This window comes from Schistocerca gregaria, chromosome X (genome assembly GCF_023897955.1).
Source record: "Schistocerca gregaria isolate iqSchGreg1 chromosome X, iqSchGreg1.2, whole genome shotgun sequence".
Lineage (NCBI taxonomy): Eukaryota > Metazoa > Arthropoda > Insecta > Orthoptera > Acrididae > Schistocerca > Schistocerca gregaria.
The window spans coordinates 496,932,047-496,948,270 of NC_064931.1; the positions used below are offsets into that span (position 1 = coordinate 496,932,047).

The 16,224-nt window shown below is 45.2% G+C and overlaps 1 protein-coding gene across 1 annotated transcript in view; it reads right to left on the bottom strand.

The window, feature by feature from the left end:
• LOC126299103 (uncharacterized) overlaps positions 1–16,224 on the bottom strand; it is a 193,857-nt gene that overhangs the window by 9,981 nt on the left and 167,652 nt on the right. The window contains exons 3-4 of the mRNA XM_049990776.1: positions 13,032–13,262; positions 3,413–4,771 (exon numbers count right to left, since the gene is read on the bottom strand). Of these exons, the coding sequence (XP_049846733.1) occupies positions 3,413–4,771; positions 13,032–13,262 (1,590 nt within the window). The remainder of the gene's footprint in view (positions 1–3,412; positions 4,772–13,031; positions 13,263–16,224) is intronic.

Below are 16,224 nucleotides of genomic sequence, written 5' to 3' on the forward strand. Positions count from 1 at the left end.
TTGGAACTTCCCGAACAACTACGACAATTAACGAAGACGCACCTCCATATCAGTGAAGATAATGTACTACTCACTCAACAATGTTGTGCATTATAGGTGTTCAAAATGACCGGCACACAATATCGGCATTGAAAATTCTGGTGCGCCCTACTGATCCATCATGCACCGCACGAACGTCTTCATACCCTGAAAATGTCCTAGCGAGTAGAGTTAGTTTGTGTTTAACTGGTGTCACGGACATCAGGGCTTAATGACCAGTAGTTTTGGGTGCACAGAAATAGTAAATTATCTTTGCTCAGCTGAAGGGTGTATGTATTAATTGTCCATTTTGTTCCAGACATTCCAAAGCTTTCAGTGGCTCAAAATTACTTTTAACACCAGAAGTTCACATTACAAAGTAATAACATTTCGACTCCATCAGCTCAAATTTGCCCACAACCTTCGGTATCACACTGTATACATTAAGCTGCCCCTTCATTTGGTTGCCAGTATGGATCTCCATGGTGCAGTTGACTCGTTCGTTCTTTCCTTCCTGATTAGTAGTTTAGACCACACGGGAAACCTGAAGCTTTCCCCCTACATAAAGAAACAGTGTCTTTAAACAGATTGTGACATCGTGCAGTGCTTTGAGCAGTAGAAGGTGCAGAGATTAACTTTAAAATCAGACCGCATAGTTATAACTAAATGGCGCCTGCTTAAACAGATCGGAGAACTCCTTTCGTTGGTGTGTTATACCAAACAAGCTAGCTAGGTAGCCACCAGGGATACCCCTACTGGAAACCACACCAACCAGAAACCACCCACTCTTCCTCCAACCCCACCTGAACACCCCACTTCTCTCATTCTCTACAGCTGTCGTGATCTCTTAGTACTGAATCGTGTGAGCAACAAAATGTTCAACGTACTGTAGTATAAGCTATGTGCAGAGATGTTTTTGAATGTGGTATCAGTTGGAAGAAACCTGTACTATGTGCATTTGTTACAGAAAGAAATGCACATAAAATTAATCTAATTGTAAAAAACATCACCATGTATCTCTAAATACAATATACTTAATTCAGCTGCGAAGAGTCACTAGCGAACTATCAAAATATGTGGAGTTCACTTTCTTTTTATCGTGACAGCTGGAAACACCTCGGATGAATAGGCGAAACGTGTTTAGACACAAATCAAATCGATAACTGGGGTGAAATTAATGGAAACGGGATGGGGAAGAGTTAGGAAGGAAATAATGACTTCCAGCCGCACAGGGCATCGCAGCAATGCAACGGCGGGAGCTGAAAATTTGTGCTGGACCGGGCCTCGAAACCAGATGCTGCGCTTCTCTAGATCGGCTGGCTGCCTTGACCGCCTCGGCCATCTGGGCATTCCCAATTTATCGCTCGTCGCACTTCAACGGCCTCGGCCCATAAACCCTCTGCTCTTAGATTTCTGATTATTGTAGGAGTACGAACGTTGCTTGTGCATCCGCACTAAAAAATTTTCATCCAGCAACAGTCGCGCACATATAGATATGAGTGGTGTCTTTTCTGTCTTATACGTGCGTCCGAACTCCTAGGGGAATCGAAAATATGCGGGCAGGGCGTGAATAGACGGGAGTCGTTGCGCTGTGGCCAGCAGGAAGTTAGGAATTTGGGTCTGATGGAAAGCGCGTCCAGATGGCCGAGACGGTTAAGGCAGCCGTTCTAGAGAAGCGGAGCATTCGGGTTGGAGTCCCGGTCCGGCACAAATTTTGAACGTTCGCCGTTGCACTGTCGCAATGCCCTATTTTTCCCATCGCGTTTCCTTTCCATTCCATTCCATTCCATTCCATTCCATTCCATTCCTCCAAATTATTGATGTGTATGTAGTAGCTGCTTCATCGCAAGTGTTGTCTGTTCTGTCTGACACGCTCGACACCGCTCATATGTGTAATTCTCTTGTAACTTTCAGTTGCAAGAGAATTCTTTTTTTAAATCCACATGATAAAGCATATCAATCATCAACTGTGGGGGAAAATGCCTGTATGTCTTAGTAAGTTTATTTTCAATTTTAATCTTTTGAAATAGGACTTTTCTTTTTGGAACACTGATTTTTAATATCCACAGAACAGTACAGCAGAACTACATAGAATGATAAAGGGACTAGAAGAAGTCGTTAATTACGATGTATTAAGAAACAAAAAACCCGCCTCGATTGCGAAAAAAAGCACCTAGTGCTTACCCAGGTTTCGGCGCAGATAACTACACCTTCTTAAGAACAACAATAAAACCCACAAGTGCCTAAGAAGACCTTTGTCAATGATTAAAAGAGCACCATAGCTATACAGTTATAAACGAAAACGAAAAAGAAAAGGAAAACACAGACAGTACATATGTACAAAGTCAAAACCACTACTTAACTTAATAGTGTACGCTCCAACTCACATCGGCCTATGTTCGATGGGCCATGACCCGCCATAAACCGCAGCTACAAATGGTCACTCACTTACGAGCAATACCCGGTACCTATGCACATGCGCAAGACAAGTGAAGTCACTGAATGCGCATTCGCATACGAATACGAGAAAGTTTATGCATGGGTCAGGGGTAAATAGCCCATATATTCCCAACAGTGGATAAACGTATATCAAAAAATGGAAGTGACGAGCTAAGTAGGAGATGAAACCTAAAAATAACAGCACGCGGTTGCTTATGCTAGGAAAGAAACATATATGAATCTACCTATGACAACTCTTAAAAACTATACCTAAAGCCAGTAGTTAGCCCAGGGGCCGGGGGGGGGGGGGGGGAGATGAACGGACGTAATCTAAAGACGTCGTGGTAATAAAGATATAGGAATAAAACTTGGTGTTCAACGGGCTAAAATCACCTTCATCGTAAATGGAAAATGAGGATAAAAAGAAAGATGAACAGCTTGACCAACCGCGCCCTGACCCATGTATAAACTTTCTCGTATTCGTATGCGCATGCGCATTCAGTAACTTCACTTGTGTTGCGCACGTGCATAGGTAGCGGGTCGTGCTTGTAAGTGAGCGACCATTTATGGCTGCGGTTTATGGCGAGTCATGGCCCATCGAACATAGGCTGGTGTGAGGTGGAGCGTACACTATTAAGTAGGGGTTTTGACTTTGTAAATATGTACTGTTTGTGTTTTCCTTTTCTTTTATAACTGTATAGCTATGGTATTCATTTAATCATTGACAAAGGTCTTCTTAGGCACTTGTGGGTTTTATTGTTCTGAGGAAGGTGTAGTTATCTACGCCGAAACCTGAGTAAACATTAGGTGCTTTTTTCGCAATCGAGGCGGGTTTTTAATTTTTTAATATATTAACCAACGATTGCCGAAGCGCTGCGATGTTGAACGTTCTTTAATTACGATGGGCTGAGTGATTTACATATTGATCATATGGCTCAAAATGAGCAGCAGTTACCTGGGCTTGTCCGCGAGTGAGCTCGGTGACGATGCTGCCGCCGGCGGAGCCTGTGATGAGCGAGGAGACGGAGCAGCCGACTCTGATGGCCGAGACGTCGTCCGGCGCGAGCTGTCGCGCAGGCCGCGCCGCGCCAGGCGCTGCCGCCGCGTCGTCGTGCGCGCGCGCCACGGCCAGGCTGCCGTTGCTCAGGATCTGGCGCTGGCGCTGCAGCTGCAGCTGGCGAGGCGCGTAGTAGTCCTGGCCGTATCCCTGCGACATCCCGACGCGCGCCGGCCCCAGCTTGCCCTGGCGCCGCATCAGCAAGAGACTGCCCAGCTGTGGCGGTTTCGGAGGCAGCGCCGGGGGAATAGGTCTCTTGGCCAGCGCCGACGTCGCCTTGCTCTCCTTCACGCTGCTCGAGCCCGTCTTCTGATCGACACAGCTCAGCTTCTCGACCTCTTTCCGTCCACTGTCTGCCGCCGGGCAATCGATTGCTACTTTTGTATTTTCTTCCTTCAGAACAGACTTACCAACTTCCTTCTTAGGCGTTTCGACGGACTTCTCATCGACGTGGCGAGCTTCGTTTTTGTCCACCTCTTCCAGTTCCACATTCCTGACCAAAGTGAGACCTTGACTCGACATCATCAAACAGGCTTTTTCTTCCAGATGCTGAGCTTTTGTAGGGGGCGACGGTGTCTTCTCCTTTATTGCCCACCTCATCTGTTCGAGCTTCAGTTCGGTAGCCTTCTTGTGCAATGCAGCTACTTTCTCTACCTCCTTCACAATATCGAATTCCTCCTCATTTTTCTTCTCTGTCAGATTATCTAGCGTTGCAGCTCCTACCGGTGCCTGAGACTTTTCATTCGCGTTTTCCATAACGCCATCGTGTTCCTCCTGGTCCTCTTGTTCTTCTTCGATGCTGGAGCACGTGTACGTGAATTTCACCCTCCTTTCCTTTTCGTTCAGCTTATCCCTGTTAGAGAATTTGTATTCGTGAGCGTCTCCTTCGTCCTGGTCACGTAGTAGTATTTGATTGACACATTCCAGGACAGGATTGTGATTGTACACCTTGTACAGATCTCTGTCCGCGAAATCCTCGTGCCGCCCGAGGTAGCTGTGATCGTGCTCCTCCGTCTGGCAACTCTCGTCGCGTTCTTCTTTCAGAATGCTGTTAGTAGACTCAGCCGGTTTAAGAGAAACAGCAGTGTCACTTTCCGACGTTTTTGAAGATAGGGACTCCAGTGAATCGTGGTGTCCATTCCATTTCGGAGATTCTTCAGTGGCTAAGGCGGAGCCAGGCGAGTTGGAATTTTCGATGGGTAAAGATAACGTCTTTGTTCTCCTCGCTGCTCTACGTAGCCTTGCAATCTCTAGCGCCTGTAAGAAAGAAAACACAGTTATTCTCATAACTTATGGAATTACTGTATCAATAGGCATAGGTAGTACTGACAAATGAAGTTCAATTCACAAAACCTCCCGCTGTTCGAACCATTAGTTTTGAGTAAACAATCAACTGTACAATACTAAATTGCTTCTTACTCTGCCCAGATGTGTCATGAATCCGTACTTTTGCTACTGACAAGTATAAAGTGTGAAGTACCATCTCAAACAGTTCTTCCTAGCCACTCTGTATGAAGGGAAGTATACATATCCTCTATGGTACGGTGCTGTCATAGCCAAACACGTGGAGTGACCCTTTACTGAAACTGTACGTTTCATTATACTCGCAATCAAGTCTTAATGGAAAGTATTTATGTACAACTGGAATTTGTCTGTCTCTGAGTTAAAATCTTGCAATGGAGACTGTTGAAACTTATTTCTTTCAACATATATCTTATCTATCGTCCGGATTTAACACATCAGCTGCTAAAACGTCATAGTAATAAGTTATCAACTTACTACCGTAGAAGATAAACTGTAAAGTACCGTGATTTAGAGTCAAGGATGCTGATCAGAAGGATGCAGTCTGATTGGTCATTCAGAAAGGATGGAAAGATGTTTTTCATGTGGGATGTATGTATTCTGGACAGAGAATAAGGCTGTTCAGAGGTTCATGTATCTCTGCTAACACTGTTCCTAGTCGAAGATAGATTACACTGTTACTTCAGTAATTCTTCCCATAGTTTCACATTTTCAATTCGTGATACGTGCAAACAGATTAACCCGACGAGATCCTAATCTTTGACATTTTATCCGCATAGTATTTCCAATAAATTATTCATCAAATAATTACTTATTCAGATGAATTGTCTGTTTACTTTCAGATTGCAGAGACAATATTACAGAGTATATTTCTAATCACTTCGTCTGTTCTGTTAGAAATACTGGAAGACGCAGGAACGCCAATCTAAAGTCAAGGATCTAGTCTTGTAAAAAAAATATTGCAAGGGATACATTTCCATGGATTCGAAAATAGCTTCTGTAATTACGGACAATGGACAGGGCTGACTCATACCGAATCAACAAATCTTGTAGTTTTCTTTAGCGAAATATAGAATAAACCACACTACAAAACGATAAACGCAAACTACTCGCTAATTTATCGCCATTGTCTGTCTTTACAAAAGTATATGGAGAATGCATTAAAAGTTGTGATTGCAGTGCAGACAGGGTTAAAGGGCCCAAACTATGACGTCATCAGTCTCTCCTGCCCATAAGCGTCAAGCTGGAGAAAGTCTCCGATAGTAAGGACACAGTCAAAGCCTGAAGAACCCAATAGTAACAGAGTATCAATAAATCCACTAGACAGAAGCTAGAAGTAGTGAGAAAGCGGCGAATGTGTAGGTGGGTGAATTGCTCCACGCAGAAAGCAGCTGGAGGCCCCTGGGACATGTCATGTAATGTGAGACGCATCCTCTGTATTCGACCAGTGTTTCCTCACTCTCCATTATCACAAGAAAATCTAGAATGCAAAAGTTAATGCAATCTCAAGAGAGATGACAGTAACATACTACAGACGTAAAAGAATCAGAAGAATTAGAGGTGGGAAGAGCAGCAGCAGGCCGGGCCGCTGGGCAACGGCAACCATGGGTCCCCTGGGTTGGAGCAGGTGACTGGGAACCTCAAAAGGATGACGAGGGCAATGCGCCCTACCTCACAGAGAGGAGTTTAAACATGGGGAAAACGTAAAACTAACAGCTGGTGTGGCATCGTCCACTAGAGGCAGTGTGTCAGCAAGTTGAAGGTTTCGCTGTAAGATGATCAAATTGGGGCAGACCAGTACGATGTGGGCCACCATCAGACAGACGCCAAACCGACAGTGGGGTGGTGCCTCATGTCGCATGACTTGACTGTAGCCGAGCTTTTTATGGCCAATGCGAACTCAATGAAATTGTAGATTTTCTGTGAAAAATCACGAAGGGAATACTACCAGTGGTCGTGGTCCACCTTCCTGCTAGTAGTATAGAGAAAACAGGGCACAGCAATTCGTGTTCCAAGCCTCAAACTGACGAAAGGTCTGGTACCAGAACCCCAACCTCCTAAATTGACATCCTGGTAGCTTACGTGGCTAAATGGTCAGGTCGTTTGTTCTCTACGATTCTAATGTGACCTGTGGTCCAGACAAAGACGACCGACTATCCAGCTTGATGAAAGTCAGACAGGAGTACTGGATGGTGACAACCATTGGGTGTCGAGTGTAGCAACAGACGATAGCTAGAAGACTACTTTGGGTGGGACGGCCGATTAAGAACGTACCGCCAGTGCAAGAATCAAGAACGAAAGTGACTGAGGACTCACATGATGTCCAACAATTCTACAGTGAAAGCACTGCATCCGCTCAACAGGGAAATTAGTTCACTGTACCTTTCACGTGTCGGCAAAACCAGTTCGTCTGTCGTCCATAGAGCCGTCAGTGTATACCACTTTGTAACCCAGAAATGAAGGACAGCCAGGAACAGATGGCGAGAAACCATGGTGTCAACACAGCCTTTTGGTTGAAAGAATAGGTCGAGACAGATCCGATGCCGAGGTACACATCCTGAGGGTGCTCTCTATTGTTCCCTGACAAGAGGCGACAGTGGGAGAAGTGGAAGTTCAGACGAGACACGCTGTATGATAAATGCGATCGTGACTCAAAACCTGGGGTTCTGTTGTGGAAGGTGGGTATCATACCAACAACAAGGACACGGTAGTTCAGATACTCAGGGAAGCAGTGAATGTGTATCGCATAGTTGAGCAGCAGTTGTTGGCACCTTATCTGTAATGGAGGGACCCCAGCCTATTCGAGTAGGCTGATCAAAGAGCTAGTACACAAGGAACCTATCGCAAATTGGATCGCACAGTGGTGCATCAGATCTATCATCCACAATGCTGAAGGCAATGCTGTGCCATACACCATATCAAGGCGGGATAGGATCAGAGCTTTATAAAGTCGCAAAGAGGTAGAGTGGTCTGCACTCCAGCTAGTGTTACTGATGCAGCGAAGTGTACTAAGGTGTGACCAGCACGATCACTTTAGTTGGTGAAGTGACATCTATCGGACATTGGATACCAGTCCACACGTGGGGGGACTGGTGTCCACAGAATCATCGGCCTAGTAACGTATAATTCCCAGCATTCCTGTTTCTGCCGTTTTATCCAGTGATGAACCCAGGGGCAGATCTGTTTAAAGGCACTGGGGCGCTACATTGATGGATGTCTGCTTAGGCAGTCAGGTAGCCCATCTGTGATCTTTAATGGGTGGGGCGATTTCTGAAGTTCGTACAAAGAACTGTTTTCCAACTGGAGGGGGGAGGTGGGAGAATCCCAAGGGAGTGGGGATTACTAACTGTGCACATTATTAACGGTAAAATAGAGAGATTTCTTCACATGAATAGCCACATCCTCCAAAGTTGTGTGAAGTGGCATGTTCACTGTAGACCATACATGCAAACTCCATCCGATGCTCGATTATAGCCTTATCCTTATAATAACCGTTGTAGTCCTGGAGGATAGGGTTCACACAATGCTGGGAATTAAGTTTCCTGGAGGGCAGTGCAAAAAGCTAGGAAAATGCTTAAGAGATGTTGCAGCTCAGTTGGGTAGTGGAAGAAACTGCTATAGTTTCACTGGAGTACCATACTGTCGTTATCTCGTGGGAGTGTGAAGGGTAAGACGCCACACACCCACAGCAACATCATCCAGGCTGATTAACCATCGCTTGGAAACCCCGTGCCCTAGCCACGAAGGGCACATTCTCCTTCGTATATGCGAGGAGTTTCCAGGTTACGCACCTACAGGGGCAGGGCAGGCAGGCCACCGCCGTGCAGATACTTTACGACACCCTCTCCTCCCCACTCACAATGGTATCGTCACCTGTGGTATAAATTAATGATTTAAATATAGAAAAGCACATAAAGTGGGATGTACACCACATTGGGCGACCTTTCCTGCACGATCCACACTTAAGATTTGGAAGAGGAATCGTATATCCAACCCAACAGCGGAAACTGCGTAGCGAGAAGTGAAAAGTTGTAGAAAGTGTCTGAGGATAGAACAAATTAGTGCCGATCATATTTGGATTTGGTTAATCATTTTGAACACTAAGACCATCCAGTTACAATGCAGAGGGGAAGAAACAGGATAGACTTGCTACCACAGGAATGGAAATGGCACTGCAAGTGCCGGGACCCCCTGGGGGAGCGAAGTACGATTAAACCATGATGATAGACGTGTGATGATTTTCCGCATGTATCACCTGCGATGCCAACAATTGCAGAATTCTATGTATGAGCCAGTCGGCTGCGGCATTTAAATGGTTATGTTTTAAGAGAAGATGAAATCTTAAGAAAACTTTTTTTCACTTCTTCGATCGGTGGCGTATTTTATGATGTATCCGAAATATGTCGCAATATAGAAGAGGATACTGTTTTTCCTGCAAAGTCCCTTCCAAAAAATGATTTGCTTCTCTTGAATGTACACGGAATAATGCTGAAGCATGTGACTATTAGTTATCAAGAGCTCCTGTCCATTCCCTTGTATTTCACCCTTTCTTCGAATTCCCTCCCGCCTACAATTTTGCCATTTATCATCCATCTGTTTTCCTCTGCTTCCTTGCCTTATCCTGGGTCTTCACGGGATCGTAATGTTAATCTGTATTTGGCAATTTTAGTGGTAGAGGATGGCCCGATACTGTCCCTGTCGCCATCTCGCGATGTCAGAGTCCGGCATTATTACCTTCAGTATTTCATATTAATTATTTTTGTTTTTGAAGAGTGACATTACAATACGATTATATGTTGGTTTTGAATTTGAATAAACGTTTAGCATTGTGATATCTACTTCCCTTTACGAAGTCTACTTCCTGCAACTCCTGCCATGATCAGGTGACCCTTAGTTAACAAATGTCATCACGAATACATTAACGCGGTGTTTCTATGTTATGGTGTTCCCGTTGCGCCCAGTGACCAAAATGTTAATGGAATGTTGCACAACAGGCAGAGGTTTGTATTCTAGTGACAAGTGGGTAGCGCTCGCAGATTTTTATTTCTGAGCTCTTACCATTAGTAACTGCAGTTCAGTTTCATGCTGTTATCTCCACGATAACGCCCGTCGCCAAAATGTGAAGTACTGTCGCAGTATTTCGGGTGAGGATATTTAGCGCATCCATCTTACAATCTCAAATCGAGGGACTTCTTATAGCTGCGGAGTTTAAGTAATGTAAGAGTGGATTTATGTTCCCAGAAGGCACTGAAATTTAAGTGCTGAAGGAAAAATGGTGGAACATTAGCACAACGTTTGAATGAAGAATTTTGTTGCCTGTTTCACGTTAGTAGTAATTGTGTTAGAAACGGACTGCACGAAACCAAGGTAATACAATACAAACCTTCGGAAAAAATTCCGATATTTTTTATCTCCGCTTACTGATACACGTTATCCACGAAGCAGCGGCTTAACTAGGTTAAGTGGCGCCCAGGGCAAACTTCGACTTTGCATCCCCTCCACTCCTTGCCCATCACACGACTTTACAGTTAAGTAAAAGAGATGCCGTTCTTTTCTGTGTGCTGCACACCAAAACACGGTGCAACACGCTGTTCAAAGTAGCATTACTTGGAAAAATAACGCGATTCCTTCCATTGTCTGTCAATGCAAAACCGTAAGAAAAGAAAAGCGCACTTTATCCTTTCGTCACTTTGGCTCACTTGGCGTAAGGGAAGTGGTCCATCTAGTGGTTGAAAACAACAAAAGAGCGTATCCGTACTAGTGGCACGTCATACGGAGCAGTTGCTCAACACAGTCCACTAAGACTCTCATCATTGGTTTCCGCAATCTCCGCCCCCTTTTCCATTCTAATGCTCTGATCCTTCATTTTCGTTCACTAATTCTACTTCTTTCTTTCTTCACCCTCTTTATTCCATTTTTGCATTGCTCGTTTGTCCTGCCTGTCACAAAACCGTGCCCCTTAGGGCAGTAGCGATGAGGGCACGCAATGGGCCGCAAGACCCTGGAATGCTTCCATTGTAGTTGCCATCTTCCGTACATTCTGTTTTTACGTGGCTTCGTCTCGCAAGCAATCTTTACTCATATCTGTGGCACACTGACTTTCGCATATTGACAGCTGATTCGGCTACACGAAAGTATGTGGCTGAGCTCTTGGAAGCGAGAGTTGGTTCGGCAAATGTGTAGTTATGGCGTGGTCACCGCACGTAACTTGTTAATTTGGCAGGAGAACAAGGCGTTCCGCTTCACCTATTCCGTTTAGGCTGCTTTGGAGTGAAGTTGTGCTTTGATCGTTTATGATATGGTATGCCTTTGAGGCCGTACTGCATTTACACTGAGAAAGATGGAGCGCGAAAAATAGAATTAGCTTATTGTTTGTATTCACGAAGTTGTACTGAGACCCTACAATAATATTTTCTGTACGCCGACTCCTGAACACCAAGTATTTTTTCTAATTATTTTACGACTCTGAGAGCTGTATCAGAACTGTGCAGTAGCTTAAGCAATATTACCGGATGAATAGCACAGTGGCAGTTGCTACGATGAATATTAGACAGATTCCTATCATTTAATATGGTATCTTCCATGTGACCGGTTTTGGCGAGCTGGTATTTCAGTTGCCAAATAGGTTGTGCGTTTTACATGATTTTCAAATGTTTTTTGAAAAACTACTCTTTCTGGGTGTACTGAGGACAGAATGTGTTTCACGTAATTTGTTTGCTTGAAGTACAACAATAGTCCAAATCTGATACCTTTACTTCAGTTCCATATTCTTCATGTAGTCAGTTAAAGTGCAAATTCGCGAGGTAACAGAGGTGAGCTGCTTCACGGCCTTGCGTGTATACCTATTCGTAAGCAACTAAGCGAAATACTTTCGTAACTAATTAGATTAGTGTTTTACTCTGCATCATTTTTGCTCGTAACGACTATTCAGAAACATGCACTCGCTGCATTAGTAAATTATAAGGTACGTTCAGTAACTAACGCAATATTCTTTTCCTGGAAGTAGGTTGGTTTTATTCAAGATTCCAAGAAGTTAAATTATTCCCCCTCCTTTTTTCTCAACAAAACCATATTTTTTTAACAAAGTCCATTCGATGCGACTGCCTTACGCCACCTTACTAGGAAGGCCTATATTGTACCATTTTACAGGTCGACGTCGGAGTCTTTATGCATCGATGACCTCCCCATCCACGTTCTGCTTCCCGCGGAGTGCATCTTCCATTGGGCCAAACTCTTTGCTCTTTATGGTTTTCTGCTAGGCAGCGAGCAACCCGGCAGGTACGCACCTTCGAGTACACCAGCTGGTAGATGAGTGACAGCACTACCAACAGACGTCCATTTGAGGAGCGAGGCGTTTTTCATTCGTCTATCACCTCGAGTGTGCGTGTTCGCACGTTCCAACACTATATGAGTCAGTGGTGTGTGTGTGTGTGTGTGTGTGTGTGTGTGTGTGTGTGTGTGTGTGTGTGTGGCCGTCCAACACGCGGGATATAGGACAGGTTTGTGCGACCTTTTTGCGATGACAGACTCCTCGCCTAAAGACTCACGGTGCTTTTGTTCACTGTAAGGTCTCCAAAGGCATCCTCCTAGCGCCTATCAGTATCTGCGATTCTTTTGTTTTCCACCAAAAGAAACTCAGTGACAGCTCTCTGCTTGGAACGCACCTTCTTTATAGCCGCCATTTTGAAGTCATGTGTAGCGCTTCCACTTATCGAAACTTCATGAAACTGTAGGGGCTGACGCGGGAATATTCCACGATGTCCCAGAATAGATCCTACTTTTTTTTTACCACACATTGATCGAGAAAAAGATGTGTTGCATTACTTATTGATAGCGCGTCGTATTTTCAGATCTCTGAAGGTAAGCTCGTCTCGAGAGCTCCAGGGCAGCAGCTGTTTCGTCATCGAAATTATGTTCTATGACGTTACATAACTTGGTCGCAATCAACAGATGATTTTAGATGCCAAGATAATTTCCTTTGCGTTATCTAAGCGTGTCTAACCATGCCGGAGGGCAGTTAGATGGCGGAATAATTCTTTCTTCTGGCTTTAATCACTTTTCAGAGATGGTATCTTAGATCAGAGCTATTTAAAGTGGAAATTTATGTAGACTGCTACTAGCGAAGTTACATGTAATTCAGGCAGACACCATAGAACCCTAGTTACGCCACCGGCATTAAGTGGCAAATAATGGAGAGGTAATGAGCAGTACGTGCCTGTTGTCGGATGAGGTTGTCCCTGGCGGCGAGCTGCGCGCGGATGCTGGCCTGCTCTGAGCGCAGCCGCCGCTCCAGCCCCAGTAGGGCGGCGAGCACGGAGTTGAGCTGTCTCCGGCGCAGCCTCGCCTCGGCGCTGAGCAGCTGGCGCCAGCGGGACTCTTGCGTGCTCAGTGCCAGCCGCGCCAGCGACAGTTCGCGACGCGTCTCCGCGCAGCACGCCGCATCTCCCTGAAACACATCGACCTTACGTCAAAACACGAATCTTTAGTACAGTAAACAACACTTTATAGTCAACACCCCATCAGCAAATACACCATCTACTCACATTAACACGACCGACGCCTATGTTCGACGTGAACTGCAATAACCACTCACGGACGGCAGGTGGCAGCACTAGCAGTATAGGGTATATAAAGCGTGTCTGGGGGATGTGGAAAACAGTGCAGCCGTTGTAATGCTGAAACGGAGCGATTTATCCGACGTCCAAAAGGGCATGATCACAGGCTTTCGGCCAAAGGTGGAAACGGTTAAGTTTCGAAACTGTTAGCGTGCAGCCGTGGTTAGAGTATACCGTGCATGGCAAAATGGCGCTTTCCTAAACCGGCACAGAGGGAACTGTAGTTCACCAAGGTCCATAGAAGAAAGGGGTGAACGACGGCTGCGATGTGTACGAGCGAAAAGACGTGCCGCTTTCGAGCAACTGAGCGCGCAGATGAACCAAGGGGGCCAACGATATTGTCTCCTCAACGAGCGCAGCAAGCACCTGGTTCATGCACCAATGCCGATTGTTGTCCATCGGTGACAAAGGCTGCAATTTGCATGCCAGTACTGCAATTGGAAGCCACTGAGTGACTACAGATAGTCTTTTCAGGTGAATCACGTTTACAGGACAGATGGCCGTTGCCGTGTGCAGCGTGCAACGTCCTAAAGCAAATACCCGGAAACAATCGTCGTAAGGGTCAGGACTGGAGGGAATTCTCAGGCTGATGTCATTCTGGAAGGTACAGTAGATCAACGCAAGTATGCCTCTATCCTTGGGGAGCATGTTCACCACCAACATGCACTTTGGTTTTCCTTTTGGCACAACAGAATCTACTAGCAGGACAATACAACGTCTCGCACAGCTCGCAGTGTACATGCGTTGCTCTAAAAGCACTAGGCTGAGTGCATCTTACTCCCTTGGCCAGCAGGCTACCCGCATTTAAACTAATCGAAAATCTGTGGGGCTACGTCAATCGAGATGTTCGTGCCACGGATCCTTAACCGAGAAACCTAGTGCAGGGGTCCACGACACTGAAGGCGGCATGATTACTACATCCCTGTCGCTACTTTCCAGAATCTCACTGACACTTTCTGAACGTCTCGCAGCAATCCATGCTAAAAAGGTAGTTATGCAGGCTTTTGACAGATGGTCACATGTTACTGGAGACTGCACTATTGTATGGAAGATGCTTGCGCGCTAACAAGGTTACGTGTCGAGAGTATCACTCGCTGCCACTGCAGAGAACTCAGGAAGCTAATTTGCAGCGCAATAACTTACTATCTGTTGTGGCGCAGCATTTTTTTTCGCAACAAATTCCGTCAGTGTGTTTTGAGATAGACGTCTCAAAAACCAGTGTTAACGATTAGAATATTTGAAACCGAGCTGTTACAACACCTGACACAGAGCAGGTGCAATCGCTTCTGATGGCGAAGCGCTGCATGGACCTAGTGCTCCACAACCGCTGCTAACTGACCCAAGTATGGTATAAACCTGAGAGTTTCCCACGATGGAACACACACACACACACACACACACACACACACACACACACAATTAGAGAGAGAGAGAGAGAGAGAGAGAGAGAGAGAGAGTATTAATTAGAATTGTTAAGTAAATTATACTGCGATTCCAACGGATGAACACAGGCAAACTGCCTAATTAATTAAGTCACTTCACTTAATCTGCAAATTTACACATTGTCATCAATTTTCCTAAGCCATCTGGACCCATCTGTGTGTTGCCTGGGTACCGAGTCATGAAGGCATTATAATTTTTTCAACTGCCAGTAAGTTGAATTAAGAAAGCCACAAGCTGGCGTAAATCAATAAGATTCGAAACAGTTGCCTTCGAACCTGAACCGCAGACACGTAGTTGCGGAAGGATACGGTTTTCCCGTTTCTCGGGCGGGTCATTGTTCTGCTTCCACATCAGGTTACTCAACCCAAGCGAGAGGTGTATCTCGACCCTCCGGAAAATTAGCCGCAGTAATCGTCACAACTGCTGTCACCGCCGCTCCTCTTGAGGTTAGCTGCAGGAACAACATTTCTCTCCGAGTACACACACCACTGAGGGGTCCCCGCAGCCATAAAAACCACGGCCATACGCTCTCCAAGACCGTTCGGACATGAGATGCTCGTTCATTTTGTTGCTAGCCTTAGACGATGCTTGTTCGCAACAGTATTGCTTAATAAATAGTTCGGAAGTTGATATCATCCTTATTAGACCTGAACTGGCTCCCATTGCTTTAGAACCAGTTTTGAATAAAATCCGAGGAGTAACAGATCGCGCCACGGGAGTCTCAACGTGCCTACTGCATCCGCCATAATCGCGTTGCAAGCTGCTTGTACCGTTCACTGGTCGATGCTGATTTAATAATTTTTTGCTTCCTGCCCTTTCTGTCCATATCACGTATTTCTCATGGCCAGCCACGCTATTCCTTACGAGTTAGTAGTTACTTTGATTCTTCAACAAGTTTCACTGGATGGGATTCCGTAAAGAATATCACTTATTGTGAAATGAGAGAAGAGTCTGAGGCCTCCGCGGTCAACGGACAGAAGATTATCTTTAGCTGCTAAAAGGGAAATTTTATCAGACACACAGTTAATACACATACATATCTCCGTAATACAAACGCCAGATGACATTTTATGCATGCAGTTCTTAGTGCTGTAGATACTCTGAGGAGAAGAATTCAAGCAACTAACAAGATTAAAGTTTTTCTAAGCCCCGTCGAAAATAAATTTAACTTAGAACTGCAAGTTAATATCATAAGGTCTTGTCTCTTTCTTTAAATCCCAACTGCAACTAGCTAATGGCTTCATGCTCTGTTCAGAGGCATCCTACTACTACCACCTAGCACATGCACTCTAACAACGCTTTTCGAAAGATATGAAACACGACCTGTTTGGAATTTCACGCTCCTGCACG